General features: G+C 34.4%; 1 protein-coding gene across 1 annotated transcript; it reads left to right on the forward strand.

Annotated features, from left to right (window-relative positions):
* Nucleotides 1-1,802: 1,802 nt before the first annotated feature.
* Nucleotides 1,803-21,477, forward strand: LOC123656942 (chromodomain-helicase-DNA-binding protein 1). The gene is made up of 24 exons (XM_045592553.1): nucleotides 1,803-2,270; nucleotides 3,202-3,290; nucleotides 3,361-3,720; nucleotides 3,839-4,015; nucleotides 11,617-11,792; nucleotides 11,998-12,327; nucleotides 12,444-12,694; nucleotides 13,682-13,795; nucleotides 13,885-14,049; nucleotides 14,185-14,465; nucleotides 15,130-15,487; nucleotides 15,580-15,954; nucleotides 16,034-16,285; nucleotides 16,365-16,532; nucleotides 16,624-16,744; nucleotides 16,885-17,075; nucleotides 17,308-17,479; nucleotides 17,730-17,892; nucleotides 18,494-18,866; nucleotides 18,979-19,197; nucleotides 19,270-19,572; nucleotides 19,658-19,878; nucleotides 20,043-20,432; nucleotides 20,510-21,477. Exons 1-24 carry the CDS (start codon nucleotides 2,262-2,264, stop codon nucleotides 20,715-20,717), a joined length of 5,466 nt encoding a protein of 1,821 aa, XP_045448509.1. The 5' UTR covers nucleotides 1,803-2,261; the 3' UTR covers nucleotides 20,718-21,477.
* The last annotated feature ends 656 nt before the right edge of the window (nucleotides 21,478-22,133 follow it).

A 22,133-nucleotide genomic window follows, 5' to 3' on the forward strand; every position in this document is an offset into this window, starting at 1 on the left:
ATGAAGATCGCCACCGCACCACGTGACTGCACTGAGCAATAGTAGTGACGTACAGCAACGTACAGCGGCGTTGAAGCGAACGAAAAGTTATGACATTTTTGTACTAATCTCTCACCATTGAAATTGGGTTTAGTGTTCTTACCTCTGTACATAGAGCAACACGGAGGATAGCTACACGGAGTGTTGCTCTATGCTTATGTATAAGACCGTGTCTTAATCCTTTACCGCATACGAAACCATATATGATTCCTCAAGTTCAGTATTGACGTGACAACGTCTAATAAATTGATGAATGCTGGCAGCATACACGAAAAAGGATGACTCAATGCATTACGCTCAATGCCCCGTTACACTCAGTGATAGTATATACACGCCGCATCTATCTATATTTCATATACTATCACTCGATTGGCATATACGTCCGTGGAGATGTTTTGTTACCTAAGTCGTTGTCACGTTAAACTATCGTCCGTAAACCAACTTGACAAATAACCATTTTTTTTTAAGTGAAACTTCTTTGCTCACGCTTAAGGTTAAATTAGACCGTTTATCGGCAAAATTACGTTTTGTGACATCTCCAGTCAATTAATTTTTTTTTTAATTTGTGAGGAATCTAATTGACATTGACTTATGCCTCAAAATGTTCACAGAACGGAATCAGCTTACCCCGACTCATTGTAGTCTTGTTTGCCCTACCTCTAGAGTGTTCTTCAGAAGCCAGCGGCGCAGATACCAGCCAGCTGGAGCATAGGCGAGCGTGGGTGTCTGCGTTTTGTTACGCAAGGGCGAAGGGGCTGTACCTCCCGATGCGCGAGAGACATCACGAAACGATATTTCAATACACAAAAGATTTTTCAAAAATAAATTATTTTATTGTCTCCTCTCAATAGTTTTTGCGTAATATTAGTGGCCATAATTTACTATTTGATGGCAATGTTAGCTAAATTTTGACTATCAATTTATATGGGATGAGTTACATTTTAAACGTACTGAGTTAAAAAATTAGGAGCTAAGAGAATATGTTATTTGATGTCATATATTGATATTATAGAAATTTATTGCTTGAATGCATGTTACAAATTCAGATGCTAAAAAATAACCACGTAAATGCTGAGTTGTATGTAAAGTGGAAAGAAGATAACTAGTGGCTAAGATAGTATGATTTAGACGCAATTTGTGGCTGACTTATTTATTTAGAAGTTAGTGTAGATTTTTAGAAGCAAGTTATGCTATTAAAAATAAGTCCGTTTAATTAGTGATACCATTGAAAAGTAAGGAAATAAATTTTAAATGGAAAATCATTATAACTGTTTAAAATTTGTAAACTTTTAGAAAATTATGGAAATACGAACATTTATCATATAGTACGAAGCATTCTATTTATGGTCAGAAGAAACTTTAAAAAAAGGCAAATTTCTCTTTTAACAATAAATTGGATCAATTTGCTGTTCGCCTCAAACATTCCGGTTCTCCGCAATCCTCATCCAACTTCCACCAGCGATCGGCCGAGTCGGTAAGTCTTCACTCTTAGACACGCATGCATCAGCGGCCAGTGGTCCTGGTGACACATGATCACCATGATCAACCATCTGTCACTTAAATTTGCTTATTGTACGGAGTTGTTTTTTTTTTAAATTTTGATACCTAAAATGTCCAACGACGAGTTCATTCATTATATTTCTGTTTTACATATTAAAATTTAAACATATTAAAAACATAGCGTAAATTAATATCTTACATCGACTAAATTTAATATAAGCGGAAATTGCGTTGCTACAGACTATAACTATATATATTATAGTGACTGTAGGCTGGTAACATTATTTTAAAAAAATTCTAAAATTTCGTGTCAGGGATCTAGCTGTGGCAATATGGCTGTAGCTTTCGAGTTTTGCTGGTAGTGCGCGGTGCTTCAATCATTTTCAATATTGAACGGAGTATTTCCGACGGATCTCAAGTTATGTTATAAATTTTTAGTGATTGCTGTATCTGTATACCTAGTATTTTTATTAATTCTTGTTGAAATTTTCTGAATTTTTTAATTAGTCGTCACCAGCATTCACGCGACGACAAAATGGCGTCGCTTGACAAGATTTTGCAGCAAAATATATTTTTCAATTTTGTTATTTTGTCATAAAATAATATAAAAAAATGTCACAACAAGTGTTTCAATGTATTTTAATTAAATGATTTGATCACTTTTTACGTGTATTAGTCCGTAATAATTTAAGATACCGTGCATTCAGAGAATTTTCATCAAAATGAACTTGGTAAGTGTTTTAAAAGCTTTTTTGCACATATTTTGTTATATATTAATGTATTATAAGTATTTTCGGGTTTTCTTGTGTACGAGAATGTTCTAGAAGCAGTGGGTGTGGCCTTAAAAAACCAAGAATATTTGAGACGTAATAGTTAATAAATCGCTTATTACCATTGTTTACAATAGTTTTTGGTGTTTTTATGTATTAAAATTTGTTTGTTCGCCTAAATAATTCAAATTGATGTTTTCTTTGTTACGTAATCTATCTTAAGAGACCAAGAACAATGATTTTGGAAATGTACCCATTTTTGCAATTTGCCTTTGAAAATTGGTCTAACCTAGTGTTGATTTAGTAGTCAGAGGTAATATAGGTTATGTTTTAATATAAATATATTTCTTATTGTTATTAGATAATATGGTGGTGAAATATTTAAAGTCTTCTTCGAGTTTTGAATTGCAATAATTTGGTGTAAAATTTCTCTAAAAAAACTTGTTAAAGTTGGTTATAAATATTGTTTTTTGGTGTTATGTTATGGTACATTCAATAGAAAAATGTTTTTGGGTTTTTTTTTGTTGTTTTTTCAATTTTGTAGTCTTAAATATTCAAATTTTTTAACATTTGTTGTAAACATTTAGTAGTTATCCCTTTGTTTTTTTTTTAACAATATATATTATGAAGTTCTTATATTTACTATCTTAGTTTGTGTAGTTTTCAGATATCATTATACTCTTTTATATGTAGTGATTTAAATATATGAAAAAATTATAAACATTACTCAGTGAGAAAGAGCAGGCATAAAAAAAAATGTGTTTTAATTTTACTTTAATCATTTGAAATACAAAGCTGAAATTGTGCATTAGAATATTTCTATTTAATTTTATTAAGTTAACAGGTGTTTTCCTTTCAGTAATTTGTTAAACTACATTCAATTTTGTTCCAGAAGGGCTCTATTAATGAATCTGGGAGTGAGTCTATGAGTGAGAAAGAAGAGAAAAGTGATTCTAGTGGATCAGGCTCGGGAAGTGAAAGGTAGATTTTTCATATTTTATTGCAATAATTGTTATTTCTTTCAAGTATTAATAGTTTAATTTCTTCTCAGTGATAGTGGATCGAGCTCTTCTGGATCAGGGTCAGCTGGGAGGTCGGGATCTGAGAAATCTTCTAATGCAGATAGGTCACATCTTAGCGATGGCACGAAATCTTCACCAAAACACAGTAATGCCAATTCTTCTAAATCTGATCATCACACCGATAAAGATTCTTCTGATGACTCTATATCTAAACGAAAATCAAGAAATAATTATGGAAAGGTCAAATCAGACCTCTGGGAAGATAATCCAGACATATATGGGATTAGAAGATCGGCAAGGTCGAGAAAAGAACCAGATCGATTAAAACTCGCTGATAGTGACTCAAGTGATAGAGGACGTAGTCACAACAGACGAAATAAAAAAAAGAGGTAAGATATGTGTTCCATTTCAGATTTGGTAGGTAATGCATTTTAAATTTATTAGTCAGTCATTAGTGCTATTTATTAACATTTAATCAGATGAATATAAATCACTTTATTTTTATAGTGGTTCCTGGAACTCTGAGACTTCTGATAGTGATAGTGATATGAAAGCTTCCCCACCTCCCCCCTCAAAGCGACCAGGCCAAAGAAGCGTCCCTCTTAGAAAAAAGAAACCATCTAGAAGAAGATTTACTAGTGATGAAGATGAAAGTTCAGAAGCTTCTGATGAAGAAACTAGGAGGTAATGTAGAGGTTTGAAATCACATTGTTATTATTTTAAAACTATTTTTGGTATGAAAGAATATAAATTTGTCACCAACAGTGTTGATTTCAAATTTTAAACTGTTCAGTATTTTCTATTGACTTCATTTTTTATATTTTTTCATTTTATACTTACCTTATTTATTTTTGACTTTTCATGAAACTGGTAACTTTAGGTATAATTATTGTTAGGAATACTTTTTTTAATGTGAAAACATTAGATAATCTCTTATCTCTTGAATTTAGGACATGGTAGCCACCATTGCGTGGGAATTTTCATGCTCCATTAGAAAGACTTATATCTTTTTAGATATGTATTTTTATGTTTCTATGACAAAATAATGCACTATTGTCAGGTTTTACAAAAAAAAAAAAAAAAAAAATTGTTTCACCCTAGTCTTGGTGTCAATCAAAAGTGTAATATTTTTTTATTCCAGTTAATATATACTTTTAAAACCATAGATATAAATTGAAATTGAATTGGTAATTTCAAAAACCTCTTTAAGTCAATTTTTTTTTGTGACATGCCTTTTTTGCGGAATATTGTTCCTTAAAGGTAAATGCGTATTCTGGGTAAAAACCACTTAGGTTGATACCTTCCTTCCTCTTCCTATAATACCGCGTGAAAGACATTCATTGCATAAAAACACTAGTCAGAGACTTAAGAGGTTGTTTAAATCAGATTTTGACATTTTACATGTGTCACGAATGTATTGCTAACAAAGGAGCCAATGATCTTTGTTTAATGTTGATGCATTATATAAAAAATTATATTGGGCCACACAGGTATTACATATTTTCAATAATCTATAATATATGTATATATATAAATGTCGTTTCATGATGTATGTTTTAGATAAACTCTGAAACGATTGAACCAATTTTTTTATCAAATTTTGTAATTATCTGTAATTTGGTCCAACTTGGGAGATAGGGTAGTTTTTTTTTATCTCAATTGGACCCGTTAGGTGTCGCTCCTCCCGGTATGTAAGTAATCAAATTTGGTAGCTGTTTTCCAGACTGGACAACGTCTGCCGGGTCCGTTAGTCTTCTATATAACTAAAAATAAATGTTGCTAAGTGCATAACTCGAGGACGGCTCGAGTAATTCGGCAATTTTTTTTTGCATGTTTCTTAAGGCCCACGGAACGTTTTAATACTAAAAAAAAAAAAAAAATATCTAGATAAATAAAAACTTTTGACAGAACAATGTCTGTCCGGGCAGCTAGTAATCAATAAAAAATTTGATTACTATGATTGTTTTGGTTAAATTATATACCACCACCAACCCTATTTCTTGCTAAAACAATAAGTCAAGAATTGTTTTTTAGGTTTTTTTCATTATTTTTATTAATAAACTATAAAGGTTATTTGCCGCGTTGGCGCAACGGTTACAGCCATGGATTGTACCTGTTGCTATGGCGGTTGCGGGTTCGATCCCCGCACACGACAAATATTTGTATTGGCCATACAGGTGTTTGCTGTGGTCTGGGTGTTTGTGCAGTCCTTGTGGGTCTCCCCACTGTGCCTCGGGGAGCACGTTAAGCCGTCGATCTCGGTTGTTATCATGTACAACTGATACCAATTGTTACTCATAGTAGGGAATATATCCGTCAACCCGCATTGGAGCAGCGTGGTGGATTAAGCTCTGATCCTTCTCCTACATGGGGAAAAAGGTCTATGCCCAGTAGTGGGATATTACAGGCTGAAGCGTAAGTGTAAAGGTTATTCGCTATTTTAATTTCTTACCACTCAAGTACTAAATTAAACCATTCATAACGATATCATCAAGTAAACCATGGCTAAGCGCGACCGGGCTAAAACGGCGAATGAAAAATTTGCAAGCCCTGAAACTAACCAAGTATAAAACTCTGAAGCTTGTAAAAGCTCAGAGGATCTTAATATTTTAAATTCTCACGTCACTACTCAACCTCTTACCTTAGACACCCATGTTAAAACATCCACTCTTTCTATTTTAAATAATCAGGCTCCATCCGACCTACCTCAGTTCTTCTTCAAATTATTCAATGCAGAAACGTGAAGAAGTGTGTCCGCTCTATCTCCACCAAGGCTATTGGTAGTGACAATCTCAGTCTTGCATCTGTGATCACAGATATCGTTAACTTCTCTCTGTCATGCAATGTTTTTCCATCGCTCTGGAAGAAAGCAATCGTCATACCATTACCCAAAACTTCAAATCTCTCATCTCCTGCTTAAAATCGTCCTATATCTATCCTTCCCATTTTATCCAAAGTCTTGAAATCTATAGTTCACCAACACCTCTATTCTTACCTTATTTCCAACTCTCTGTTATGCCCCCATCAATTTCGTTTCTGTCCCTCCCACAGAACTGTTCGAGCGCTATTGAATGTAACGGAGGACATTCGGTGGGCTATGGATAACACCAGGCTCACTGCAATGATTCTGCTGGACTTCAGTAGTGCTTTCAACTCTGTAGACTATGACATATTTCTTGGCACTCTTCCTGCAGTTAACATCTCACCTACTCGCAATGACTGGTTTCACTCATAACTTTCTGGACCTCAACAGTCAGTAGTGACTGATAACAACTCATCGAATTGGTTGTCTTACTGCTGGTGTCCCACAAGGTAGCGTACTTTCTCTGCTATTTTTTTCTCTTTTTACGAACAACATTTCAAATGCTATTTCTTCTCCCTTCCACCTGTATGCAGACAATTTACAAGTGTCCTGACATTTTGGGCTGACTGAGTTACATGAGAGTATCGACCACCTTAACAAAGACCTTGCTGCAATTTTTCTATGGGCCAAATCGTTTGGACTTATTATAAATCCCATAAAATCTCAGCCAATAATTATCGGTAGCAGCCGTCTGAGAAATCGTATCGACTGGGAATCAGTACCTCCTATCTTGTACTGTGGCACACCAATAATACCCTATTGCGACAAAATTAAAAACTGAGGCTTGAATTTGGATAAAAACTTCTTTTGGGTAGCTCATGTCAGCAACGTCAGCAAAAGGATGCACTACACTTTCCACTCTCTTAAGAGTCTTCAATACTTTCTTCCACTTAAAACCAAAATTCTGTTTGCGCAATTCCTTCTTTTACCTATCCTCGATAATGCAGATGTGTGCTATTTAGATGTGACACAAAAGCTACTTAATAATAATATGTACGATTTTATTTTTGTGTTACCCACACATTAGGAATTCTAAACATTTTTGAATATCATATCAAAAATTGACCGCTCCAGCGGGGTTCGAACTCGCGTCTCCGACTGACCGTGTCGGCGCTCTAGCCGCTAGAGCGAAATTTTTGATATGATTTTTATTTTCGGTTTAAGCGAACCGTGGCGACTTAATAAATTAGAGCGTCTACAAAATCTTGCGATACGCTTTATCTTTGGTTTACGAAAATATGATCACGTCTCCCAATTTCGTATTCAACTTAAGTGGCTCCCAATCTACCTTCGCCGTGATATGCACATCCCTTTTTTCTCTATAACATACTCCATGATCAAAATTCTCCCTCCTACCTTTGGTCCCGTTTCCATCTTCTTCCTACCCCAACACGTTCTAGGAGGTCTTGCATCACATCGATTTTTGAAATCCCCAGACATAACACCAACTTCTTACTCAATTCCTTCACTATACGTGCTACAACACTTTGGGATCGTTTACCAAAAGTGATCTGAGAAAGCACTTCAATTTATGCTTTTAAGGACAGGCTAAGAAATCATCTTTTCTCTGAATTCAGGAACCTCTCATAATGGATATACTCTCAATGTATGTATTTATTTATGTATGTATGTACATGTTCATGTGTGTATGTAGTCAAGTATACATGTATTTTATATTATTATTTCTGAATAAGTTTATAGATTTATAATCATTAATACTAATCACTCACTGTGCTGTGTGGCTACGGCACTAAAGAATTTAGCCACCCCCTCTCTTCCCGTGGGTGTCGTAAGAGGCGACTAAGGGATAGCAAGGTTCCACAACCATCTTGGAACTTAAGAAGCCGACCGATGGCGGGATAGCCATCCAACTGCTGGCTTTGAAATACACAGGCCGAAAACGGGCAGCAGCGTTTTTGGTGCGACAAAGCCAGTACTGCGGTCACCAACCCGCCTGCCCAGCGTGGTGACTATGGGCAAAACACATGAGTTCACGTTATTTTTGGCGTAAACTTGTGGAGGCCTATGTCCAGCAGTGGACTGTATAGGCTGTAATGATGAATACTAATCACTCTTGCACTTCTGTGTCCCTCGATAACAGAAATTCTTATCACCATGGGTAGCCTGGTAGAGATCTCTTCTAGAGGTAAGTTAGCCCTTGCCAACTTTCTTTGTAAATATGATTTTAACTTGTTTCTTTTTTTTTTAAGTGCAATAAAGAACATAATAAAAACTCACAATGAATGATATCCTTCCAATTTCAGCCTAACCATATTGCGTGTTAATCTGGATCTCGCTGGACCTTGTCGAGTTTGATTACAACCATTTGACCAGGAACTTTTACACACAATCGTTTTCATTGGTGATCCACTGAAATTGAAATGATTGAAAGATTCATCACCAGTGATGAATCTTTCAATAAATGGTTGTTTTTTTTTTTCAAATAAGTAGACTGTTCATAAAGTTTCTTTCAGTGAGCTTATGTGCCACCGATATTGAGTTTTTGTATAGCTAGACTTTTTCAACTTTTTCAATGGGTCACCGTTCCATGGTTCACCTTATTCAACAACAGAAACACAACACTCCTAGAAAACAGTATTATTTTAGCTGTGATTTTCTGTAAGGTCGAGATACTACCCCAGTCGGATACTCCATATTTTGAGCAGGAAATTTCTTGCTGTGCTTTATTCTCTGCAAGCCTCAGTAAACTTCTTTTCATAATATTTAGTTTTAGGAATTTTAGTATCTTTCTTATTTTTAGTATTCTATTCTTAAATTATTCATATCATTATGGCATCATTACATCTACATCCCAGAATTAATAAATCACTAAAAATATACAAATAAACTAAAATAATTACCAATGCTATTGATAAACTGTTCTAATTGTAAATAGTAGCATTTTTGGTAAATGCTTTTACAACTATCTAAGGACCGAAAATGTGTTCCTTTTGGCCAATCATTAATAGATCCTATAAAAATAATACAAAAATAATCCACACAATGTAATCTTTTTGATCTTGAACCCCGAGATCTTCATTTCTTTCGGTCTCTTCAAAATTTTTCGGTAGTGTTAGGTTAGGTTAGGTTAACATCCAGAAAAGGCTATCTAAACTACTTGTTTCATATTTTTTTTTAATCAAAAATCACAATGTTTCTACAGGAACGTGATTAGGTACGTCACTACCTAAATAATGATATTATTATCATCTGCTGCTGTCCAATAATATAGAACATTATATTATACTAAACTGTAAAACAAATTGAATTTTTACATAAAATACGAAAAACCTTTACCACGATTTAATATTACTTAAAACTACGTATTTAGTGTCAAGTACATTACAGAGCCGCCATCTTGTCTTCTTAGTAGTTCAAGATGGCGTCGGATTGACTCAGCAAAAATAAACGATTCACTTACCTTTTTTTTTTAAGAAATACACTTAAATCTATTTAATTTTTTGTAAGCCTTTGCACTTGCTATGGTTACCAGCTAATGTACTGCTATTATTAAGTTTACAGTCCTAATTTTTATGCGTTTTCACATGAAACTAATAAGTAGTTTACTTTTAAAAATTATTGCTATTGGCTTATTTTCTTGCATACATTAATTAATATAAACTTAGGTTTGCACAACTGAAAGCCATTAAACCAATCAAACTTAGGTTTTCTGTAGAATGTAGAAATGATTATTCTATTAAGGATAGTTAGTATTTTTAATTTAAACATTAAATATTTACTCACATTCTAACAAAAAGATATGCAGTTATAACATCCATAAATCTGAGTTCTACTATTGAAAAAAAAAGGTTAAAGTTTATATCATTACAGCCTATACAGTCCACTGCTGGACATAGGCCTCCACAAGTTTACGCCAAAAATAACGTGAACTCATGTGTTTTGCCCATAGTCACCACGCTGGGCAGGCGGGTTGGTGACCGCAGCACTGGCTTTGTCGCACCGAAGACGCTGCTGCCCGTCTTCGGCCTGTGTATTTCAAAGCCAGCAGTTGGATGGTTATCCCGCCATCGGTCGGCTTCTTAAGTTCCAAGGTGGTTGTGGAACCTTGTTATCCCTTAGTCGCCTCTTACGACACCCACGGGAAGAGAGGGGGTGGCTAAATTCTTTAGTGCCGTAGCCACACAGCAAAGTTTATATAAAAATGAGATATTATAAGTATAGTATCCTTCATTTATTTTTATTTTTTTCTCTTACTTTATATTTTTTTTTCACGTTATCTGCCTCGACGCGGGCATATAAACTCGGGTTTATTGCATCAGCCGTATGCCAGAACTAACCTAAAAAAATTCTCTGCCATATCCCGTATATCGAAGATATATAATAGTATATGTGAGAAAGTGGATGTTTTTAATGATAAATTACCTGCCTTCAAAAAAGTTGTCTTGGGATTGCTGAGGGATTAATTAATTATAAGTGATTTTTGTGTTTGCTGTTTATGTTTTTTTTTTTTTTTTTTTTAACTTACTAAATCTATTTTTAATTATACTCATCTGTATTTCAATTTGAAGATATAATATTTTAATAATACTAGTGTTACATTTTTCAGTGCATGTTGTGACAACTTAAAATGTTGCGCATTTAATCTTAATTGTAGTACCTATAGTTTTTATGTGAAAATTATAATGTAGCAACTACTGTTTGTCCAAATGAAATAAATAAATAAATATTTTTTATGTTTTTTAATGATTGCTTTTGTGTGGAAATGTCTACCACTCAATGTAAGAACTTGTGCCAAAATTAAATATTGTATCAAGGGAAGTTGACTGATCATCCATAATTAACACTGATTTTACTAATAATCTATATAGGATTTACAGTCTGTATTAAAAAAAAAAATAAAAAAAAAATAATCAACCCTACTTATATACATTTTATAATTAATGGGTACCACTTGTTAAAAATGTTTATTGAGATACAGCCTTAATATTATTATAATTACATTGCAACTTCTTAATGATAAATCATTACGAAAGTCGTAAGAAGTACTTACTAGATATCATGTTTAGTTCGAGTTATCAATTGAATTTATTAATTATTGCAATAGTGTTTATTTTAGTTCGAAAATGTTTGTGGAATTGATGGATTTATTCAGCTTAGCGTTGTGTGTCAGTAAAATATAATTATTTATTTGTTTTGACAAAACAAATGTAGCTTAAGATTATGTGATTATGATTGATGCGTAATGGTGCGCGTTCTATATACTTAGTCTAAAAACCGGCGATACGTGAGTTCGATTTCCGCCCGGTGTGGATATTTGTATCAATAAAATATTTCTTTCTGGTTTATTTTTAACTTTAACAATTGAAGGTTGAAATTTTTCAACTATAAATTTAAACGAACTTTTGATTTAAACATTTATTTTTAAGACTTTTAATTAAGTAAATTTAATTTTTAATTATAGCCGCACGGCTACACGACGGACTGGCGCAGCTGTTAGTTATAAAGAAGCGAGTGATGAACAAACTGACTCTTCTGATTTATTAGAAGTTGAAGGAGAAGGTGAAGTTGAACCTGAACCTGAAGACCACAGTGAGACAATTGAAAGGGTACTAGGCCACAGGCGAGGCAAAAAAGGAGGTAATTTTTTTTGATTACAATTACTTTTTAATTATATATCATAAATAATTGACTTAAATAAAAAATAAAAAAAAAATAGACCAATAAATTCTTTACATACACTAATCTTTTATAATTTAAATACAACATTATTACTAATACATCTACAGCATTGTTGTGCATTGTAGTGTTAAATTTTAGCTAATGTCTTCTTATCATTGTCCAGTCACTGGAAATGTGACTACAGTTTACTATGTAGAAGAGAATGGGGATCCAAATGAAGGTTGCAATCCTGATGATGAAGAGGCAACTGAATCGCAGTACCTGATCAAATGGAAAGGCTGGTCTCATATACACAATACATGGGAGTCCGAAAAAAGTCTTAATGAACAAAAAGTAAAGGGACTAAAAAAGTTAGAAAATTATATAAAAAAAGAAGCAGAATTAAGTTGGTGGAGACAACAGGCGGGGCCTGAAGACATTGATTATTTTGAGTGTCAGTCTGAGTTACAACAGGAATTAGTTAAGACCTACAATTTTGTAGAAAGGATATTTGGTAAATATATAAATATCTATATATATTTTTTTAAAATTATTATAAGTAATGATGAACAGTTTATTGAAATTTTAATTCCTTAAGTTCTTATTCTGAGTTTTATCACAAATATTTAGCTGAACAGACACGTGAACTAGAAGGCGGTGGTACTGCACATGAGTACTTTTGTAAATGGGAGTCATTACCTTATGCGGACGCAACTTGGGAAGATTCTGCTCTAATAGAAAAAAGGTGGCCAGAAGAAGTTGCTACTTTTAAAAGTAGAGAAGCTGCTAAAACCACTCCATCCAGGCATTGCCCTGTTTTAAAACGACGGCCAAAATTTCATCAACTTAAAGAACAACCTGAATATATGGGCAAAGACCAGGTAGTTATAAGATATAACTTACTTTCCGCAACTAATTTTCATATTTTTCTATATTTCACTCTAAATTTAACCCGCCACCAATACGGTAGAATATTGTACCACTAATAGTCGGGGTTGGGTCTCGCTGCTGCCCATCTTCGGCCTGTGTATTTCAAAGCCAGCAGTTGGATGGTTATCCCGCCATCGGTCGGCTTCTTAAGTTCCAAGGTGGTTGTGGAACCTTGTTATCCCTTAGTCGCCTCTTACGACACCCACGGGAAGAGAGGGGGTGGCTAAATTCTTTAGTGCCGTAGCCACACAGCACATTTTTTTAGTCATATATATAAACAATATGACTATAATCAATACGATATCAAATTCGTTATTTGCGTTAAGTTTTGCAGTGTAGTATTGGGTGCTTACATACTACAAGCGTACTTTTTACAGTCCATATATATATTATTAGTTTTACTGTTGTTTTTGGCAGGATAATATAGATAAAATCAGAGGTACATCGTCACTATTATCAGATGTATCCCGATCGGTGTCACTTTTATAACTGCAAAGACTTGTCTTCTTCCTCCTCTTTCCTTTAAATAAAGTATTTTTGTATTATGAATCTGATCCCTGCAAAATGAATAAAATCTAATGTCGTTCGCGTTCTTATCAGTCTACAGTTGTGAACTGTACGTAGTTCTGAACGTAGAAAATATCAAATTAATTGATTAAAAATATTTTTCAAGCATGGCGCGAAATTACGAGACCAACTGTTTGGTTGGATCATAGTTATCTTTCTTGTGTTTAGCTACGTCTATCCACTGCTGCCGGAGCAGTAGAACTGAACTTAAATATGTAGCGAGGAGCTTGGTCCATTATTTCCAGCTACTGAGAAGTATGGCAACATCACATAGCAAGTTTACGAATTACGCACACTTAAAAACGTCGCTGGTCTTATTGACTTAACTACGCTTGCCAGCTTAAATGATCATGCCAATATATTTTTTTCAGTCCTATGAGTTGAGAGATTATCAAATGGATGGCTTAAACTGGTTAATACATTCCTGGTGTAAAGATAATTCCGTCATACTAGCTGATGAAATGGGCTTAGGAAAAACCATACAGGTACTAAACAAACAAAAATATGTATATTTAGTCTAAATTATTTAATGTGTTACGTGTATGATGTATTTTAATGAATCTACTTTTTTCAGACAATATGTTTTTTATATTATCTATTTAAATCTCAACAACTTTATGGACCATTCCTTTGCGTGGTACCATTAAGTACAATGACAGCATGGCAAAGAGAATTTACACAGTGGGCACCTGATATTAATGTCGTAACTTACATTGGTGATGTCACTAGCAGAAATATCGTAAGTATCTATAATCTATAAATATTTGATAGATTATAATTACAAAGAAGAATTAAATTTATGAGATTACATTATCTTAATTTGTAATAATTGTATCTTGGTAATTGTCTCATTATTATTTTGTATCATTTACAGATCAGGCAATTTGAATGGAGTTTTGCTAGTTCAAAAAGATTAAAATTTAATGCTATCCTAACTACATATGAAATATTATTAAAGGATAGACAATTTCTAAGGTCTTTTAGTTGGGCCTGTCTTTTAGTAGATGAAGCACACAGGTTAAAAAATGATGATTCCCTTTTATACAAAGCATTAAAGGAATTTGATACTAATCATAGGTTATTAGTTACTGGAACTCCATTACAAAACTCCTTAAAAGAATTATGGGCTTTGCTACATTTTATAATGCCATACAAGTAAGTGAACTTTAAATTGTTAAAGCTATTTCCAGTATTGTATATCTGTTTTATACTTCTACTATCTGACTCGGCAAACGTTGTCTTGCCGCTAAACGCTATTTAAAAATAGGGGTTGGTGGTAGAAGGGTGAAAATTTAGGGTTGTATGTATTTTTCAACGCCAAATCATAATAAAATAAAAAATAAATAATTTATCTAAAAATTAAAAAAAAATTAGGGGTGGACTACGCTTAACGTTTAGGGGGATGAAAAATAGATGTTGTTCAATTCTCAGACCTACCTAATATGCACACAAGATTTCATGGAAATCGGTCAAGCCGTTTCGGAGGAGTTTAACTACAAACACTGCAACACGAGAATTTTATATATTAGATAATAAGATATGAATGTGTAAAATTCCTCTAGATTTAGTACTTGTGTAAATGTTTCTTTGAAAAATCTCATTAGCAATGACCTACTAAACAGCTAATAAATAAATAAATACTTTTTGGGTAATATAATGAAACAATAATAATTAATATGCAAATTTCTAACATATGTTAAATGTTATGCAATAATTGACCATGTATCAACATTGTAATTGGGACAGGTGTCAGAACAATTAAAACCAAGTGGTGGATTTTTTGTATCATTATATGAAAGTTAAATTGATGTGGTTTTAGATTTGAATCTTGGGAAGAATTTGAAAAAGATCATGAAGATGCAGCAACTAGAGGCTACGAAAAATTGCATAAGCAACTGGAACCTTTTATATTACGAAGGCAAAAGAAAGATGTTGAAAAGTCTTTGCCTGCAAAGGTAGAACAAATATTAAGGGTAGAAATGACTTCCATACAGAAGCAATATTATAAATGGATACTTACAAAAAATTACAGTGCTTTACGAAAAGGTGTTAAAGGCTCAATGAACACATTTATTAATATTGTGATCGAACTTAAAAAGTGTTGTAACCATGCACTCTTGACAAAACCTGAAGACTTTGAATCAAGAGCATCTCTTGCAACTACAGATGCTGTTGAGGTAGATAAAAATATTATATGTGTTCTATATAATTGTATTCATTATAAGTTAAAATTATCTTTTTATATTTTTAATTTTTTGTTTTGTTTTAGAAACTACTAAGAGGTTCCGGGAAACTGCTATTGTTAGATAAATTATTGTGTAGGTTGAAAGAAACTGGTCACAGAGTTCTTATATTTTCTCAAATGGTTAGAATGTTGGACATCCTTGCCGAATATTTGCAAAGGCGACATTTTCCGTTTCAACGACTAGATGGAAGCATAAAAGGTGAAATAAGAAAACAAGCCCTTGATCATTTTAATGCAGAAGGGTCCCAAGATTTCTGTTTTTTACTGTCGACACGTGCCGGTGGACTTGGTATTAACTTGGCCACAGCCGACACTGTTATTATATTTGACTCTGATTGGAATCCACAAAATGACTTACAAGCACAAGCTCGCGCTCATCGTATAGGACAAAAAAATCAGGTACGTACTTACACATTAGATTCTTATTTTTTTAGATTTGTCACAGTTATTAAGTTAATCAGTAAATTCTTTTTACTAGGTCAATATTTATCGATTAGTAACTGCTAGATCTGTTGAAGAAGATATAGTAGAAAGAGCTAAAAGGAAAATGGTTCTTGATCATCTAGTCATTCAAAGAATGGATACAACAGGTAGAACAGTCCTTAACAAACGAGATGCGTCAGGTACAAATGCAAACAATCCTTTCAATAAAGAAGATTTAAATGCAATTCTTAAATTTGGTGCAGAGGAGTTGTTTAAAGATGATGATGAAAATGATGAGGACCCAGTTGTAAGTATTAAAATAAAATCATTAGTGTGACTATGTCCTATTTGTATAATATTCTTAAAACTAATGAATAAATTTTCAGTGTGACATTGACGAAATCTTGCAAAGAGCAGAAACCAGAGATGAGGGACCAACCATGGCAGGAGATGAACTACTTTCTGCATTTAAAGTTGCTAGCTTTGCATTTGATGAAGAAAAAGCTGTGATGGAAGTGAAAAAAGAGAGTACTGAAGAAGAAGGCAAAGATTGGGTACATAAATAGCAATTTGTTGCATATTTTTGCAATTTTATTATTATTAAAACACAAATAATTACATATGAAAAATTTGTGCTGTTTCTAGGACGACATTATTCCAGAAAATGTGAGAAAAACTATTGCAGAGCAAGAAAAAACTAAAGAAATGGAAGATTTATATTTACCACCTAGGCGAAAAAATAATCAACAAAGTAATGTTGATAGCAGTAAGTATTATAAAAATGCGAATTTGAGTTCTTTATTGTTAAAAACAAATCGTAAAGCATTATAGTATTAATATGTGTTATTATTATTATTATTATGTTATTATTATTATTATGTTGGTTCAATAACAATATTTCATTAGAAGGTGGTCGTAAGCGACGAGGTCGTAGCGGTGTGGATGGCGTTGAAGGCGGTGACGGAGCGGATGGCGAGGGTGACGTAGAGAGTGACATTTCGGACGCCGATGTGAGCGCCGACGACGACCGGCCGAGGAAGAGAGGCCGTCCACCAGCGTCGCACAGAGAAAAGATAAAAGGATTCACTGATCAAGAAGTAAGTTCATTTTTTAAAAAACAACGCATCTCGCAGATGCAACACGGTATACAATCTATAGTATAAATTGATATAATAAGAGTAATTAAAGATTGCATGTAAAATCTAGAAGTCAAAAAATCTGTCAGTGATAAGTGCCAGTAAAAGATTAGTTCTTTGAAACAACATTTACATTTTTGCCTTCACGCTATTCTTCAAAGAGTGGTTACTCAATTAGTGTCTTTTTTTTTAGATTCGTAGGTTCGTCAAAAGCTTTAAGAAGTTCTCGGCACCCCTAAAACATCTCGACAGCATAGCTTGTGATGCAGAGCTTCAGGAGAAGCCATTGGCGGATCTGAAGAAGTTAGGAGAAATTCTCCAAGAGAGATGTAAAGCTGTGTTAAATGACACAAAAGAGAGTATTAGTAAGTTCTGCAATATTATGTATTTAATATAGGTGTAATAAAGTAAAAATGGCCAAATGGAAGGTGTGATGTTCTAGTAAATTGCCTTGTCTAAAAGTTTTCGTATTCTTAAAAAAAAAAAAAAAAAATACGAAACTTATTTAAAATGGAGAAAAGGAGAACAATGTCATACAGTAAAGTAAAATACAACAAATATTTCATAATTGAAGAAGACGACAAAATTCACATCACATCTGTTCACGTGTTTCAGATGAAAACAATGATGGCCGCAAAAACGCAAGAAAGACATTTAAGCTTGGGGGTGTTCCTGTTAATGCTAAGACTATGGCAGCCTGTCAGGATGAACTTGCACCTTTGGATGAATTTTTGCCACAAACTAAAGAAGAACGGTTAAAATGGCAACTGGATTTCAGGTACTATTTCAACAGTTTTTGAAATCCTTACTTTATTAGGTTAACACGTTGAACGCCAGACCAAAAACTATGTTTAGTCCAGTGGGCCGCGACGGACACCATGTGACTGACATTATATTGGGTCCAAGAGGCTGCGTCAGACACCATGTGTCCGCATGCCCTCGATCACTTCAGAAGCCTCTAGGGAGCCGACGGACAGTGTTTCGACTGTTTTTACTAAGGCAAGTGACCCGCGCGGCCTCACAGTGCAATAAGGCCACATAGCACAAAAAAAAAAAATCGAAAACACTTTGAATTTATAGGCTTTTTAACAAGTTGTTTCCAAAAATGTTATAGCTGGTGTCTGCCACTTGAGATCTTGGAAAATAATGGGTAAATAACTGTTTCCGTCAGTCGCCCATTATTTTTGAGGTTTTCGCTGACAATATTTGCAGAAAAACACCTTAACAATTTTTTGACGATTCTCGATTTATTGGTGTGGCCCCAGGCGAAAGTATGCTGTCGGACATATGGTGTCCGTCATGGCATCCAACGTGTTAATGTCATGAACATTAAGTTTAATTGTGATGTATTATAATTTTTTTGTTCTTTTGTGGTTTAGGACAAGGCCTGCAAACTTTGATGTGGAGTGGGGAGTTGAAGATGATTCTAAACTATTGGCTGGTATATATCAGTATGGCATGGGATCATGGGAGGCCATTAAAATGGACTCATCATTCGTTATTGGTGACAAAATTCTTACCAATGAAGACAAGAAACCGCAGGCCAAACATTTACAATCAAGAGCAGAGTATTTACTGAAACTTATTAAAAAGTTGCTTGATCAGAAACATGGTAAGCAGAAACAAAGAAAGCCTCGAATGAAGAAAGGAGCTAAGGAGCCCGTGACTAAAGATACAATTGATGATGATATGAGTTCTGGGAACGAAAATAAAAAAATAAATAAAAGTGTAAAAAACGATAAAGGAGAAAAGGTTTGTATAGCTAATTACATTGCTAATTTTAAGTTTGATTTCGTTTTCTGTAAGTTCTCTAAAGCGCACATTTAAATTTTGAAACTCATGTAAACAAATATAATAATTTTAGGGTAAGTCAAAACTTGAGGATACACTAACGCACGACGAAACATCAAATGACAGAAAAGAAAAGGATAAGAAACGTACAAGGAAAGAAGGAAAAGATCGAACCAAAAATGATAAGGTTAGGGGTCGTAAAAAACCGGCTGGTCCTATGCATTTTACAGCTAACAATGAGCCCAGGGCTTTAGAGGTTTTAGGCGATTTAGATCCGTCAGTGTTTGAAGAAGTAAGTGTCATTTATGTACAATAAAATTTTAAGATTAATTCCAAAGTATTTTAATGAATTTTTTCATTGTAGTGTAAAGAAAAAATGAGACCTGTCAAAAAAGCTCTTCGAGCTCTTGACAACCCTGATCAAACTTTGTCAGAAACTGAACAAGTATCCAGAACGAGAGCTTGCCTAACACAAATAGGAAATCAAATAGATATATGTTTATCTGAATATCCAGACCCCGAGAAAAAAGTTGAATGGAGGAGTAATCTCTGGTATTTTGTTTCAAAATTTACTAATTTTGATGCTAAACAACTATATAGGCTATATAAATACGGTCTTAAGAAAAATGTAGAATCGAAGAAAGATGGTAAACATAAGGAAAACAAGGTATCATATTTTAGTAGTTATTATTTGTATGAAATTTATGTGTGTATGTATTTCTTATAAGTTTTAAAAACTTATTCTGTTTTAGTTAAATGCTAAAAATAACATAAGCAGTACTAATAATCATGTTAAATCTTATAAGAAGGAAGTGAAACACGATGATAACAATAGAAAAGAAAAGAGACCGAAATTCGACAAGGATAAAACAGATAAAAACAATGAAAAGGTACCTCACGCTTCTGGATTAAAAAGAAAACTTGAGGAAGGTGAATGTGATCCAGATTCAAATGAAAACAAAAGGCATGAAAGGTAAGAAGTTATGTGATCATCCCTCTTAAATATATATGTTACATTTAGTGTAGGATGGCCGATTCCGCGCTTTTCTCATCCTAATTTATAGCCATTTTCTTTTCATATCTTTTTTTCATTGCTAACTTTTCCGTTCATCGCCATTGCTTCTTCCACACCTGCAGACATAAACTCAAACACAAGGAACGCAGAGATAGGGAAGGGAGTTTGAAGCGAGACGATTTGATGTACAGAGAACGAAGCCGGACGGATCGCGAGAGGGAACGAGATCGAGACCGAGACCGCGAGCGTGATCGAGATCGAGAGCGCGACCGCGATCGAGAACGCGACCGGGATCGGGATCGCGACCGTGATCGTGAGCGGTCTCGGACGCGGAGGGACAGTGGGGGCGTGGGGCCGCCGCGGGTGCGTCCACCCTACGCGCCGCACGCGCACGCCGATCACGCCGCGCACCCAGCGCACCCTGCGCACCCCGCCTGGACGCCACCCGCCTATCCCGGCCCGCGACAATACCGTGGTGGTGACCGTAACGCGAGGCTGCACGATAAGAGACGGTAAATATCGATATATTTTATAACAATGGTTATTATTTTTTATTTAGGTATGTCTTAATAATATTTATCACGATTAGGTTTGGAGGATATGCGGCCATGGGTGGTCCTTACAGTGGATATTATGATGGCGCAGCGATGCCGGGGGGTATGGGTTTTCCACCCGTGCGACCTTACCCGGACGATTGGCGTGGCTACACGGCGCAATCGGATTATACCTACGACGAGCGAGATTATGAGCGCGAAGTCTACCGAAGAGATTACGATCGGCGGGCACCACCGACTTAGCGAGCTCATCGATTGAACTGTGAATGTTTTATGTAAATATAGTAATAAAGATAAAGATATGTAAATAGTCATAGAAGTAGATTTCTTCGTGGACGCTATATAGACGTAAAGTGTAAGTGACAAATAGTGCTGTGGTTTTTATCTATGTGATAAGCGAAAAGCGACGTCAATAATGACTCGAGACCTTTAACAATGTTGTAATTGTGTTTGTAAGTGAGACTGTATAGTGAATTTATTTATTTCTGAGTTTGGCGATAATTTGTTTCGTGTACAGATTTTAGACAAATAATAATATTATTTTTTACATTGTTTCAATTTGTTGCTAATTTTTACTGGTTTTTAAATAGTAATCTTATTCGACTATCTCTTGATTTTCTATTAATTTAATGCCAATATTAGGTATTTATTCGTCAGAGACAGGTGATATCCATGTATGATATATGATATATAGGTTATAATGTACAAAATTCCGCAACTAATAAGGCGATTTGCATATAAGCAAAATCATGTGCAGTTTGGGACATGTGTATAGTAACAAATAACACTTACTCTTTGTCATTGCATTTTAGCAGTGTATCGGAAAGAGTTGCAATGTTATTTCCTTTCTCAATAAATATGCATTTCTGAGTCCAACCAGGATTCATACAGTCCTATTTTTATACATATGTAAAATCTTATTCTCTGTTACATGTAATTGAATGTAATAAGAGTGAATGCGTCTTGGTTTAAACCATGATAATAAACATATTATAAAAGTTGATTTACGTTTATTACTTATTGCACCTTATCATCCTTTTTTATGTTGAACCTTTTGAACGCCAGTCAACTTGACAAGCACTGCGAGCCCTGTGCGCCAACGACGTCTACATGCGACAAAAAACCCGGCCCACAAACATTCTCAAAATAGAATGTCCCAGCAACATTTGAGTCCGGAGTCGTCTATAGTTGACCGCTAGGGGAATATGACGCAAGAGGCTCTCATTTTTTTCAAGCTATTCCAAATTCTACTCAAACGTGTTATATTTTTTGTGAATAATTTAATATTTGGATAAAACAAAGTAAAAAACATAAAACTCATCAGCTAACTACATAAATAGAAAATGAATGGAAAATCAAATCTATTAAAATCAATCATATGGCCATTATAAATCAGATATCTCTAATCTGGCGCATCCCTAGCGCGTCACCAATAAATCCGTTCACTACAGAGTACACGCCGTTGTCAAGGATAGACGACACCCTGGTGACGTCATAAGCGGATAGCGAGAAAAGTAGTGCAGTGCAATATGAGCGATAAATTAGAACATCGTCGCATTTTGAAAGGCGTCGATGATTTTAATAATATACAATTACAAAGAAAAATGATTTTTTTTCCTTTTTTTTAATGTTAAGAGCAAAGATAACGATTTTCTTTCT

This window comes from Melitaea cinxia, chromosome 1 (assembly GCF_905220565.1).
Source record: "Melitaea cinxia chromosome 1, ilMelCinx1.1, whole genome shotgun sequence".
NCBI classification, from domain to species: domain Eukaryota; kingdom Metazoa; phylum Arthropoda; class Insecta; order Lepidoptera; family Nymphalidae; genus Melitaea; species Melitaea cinxia.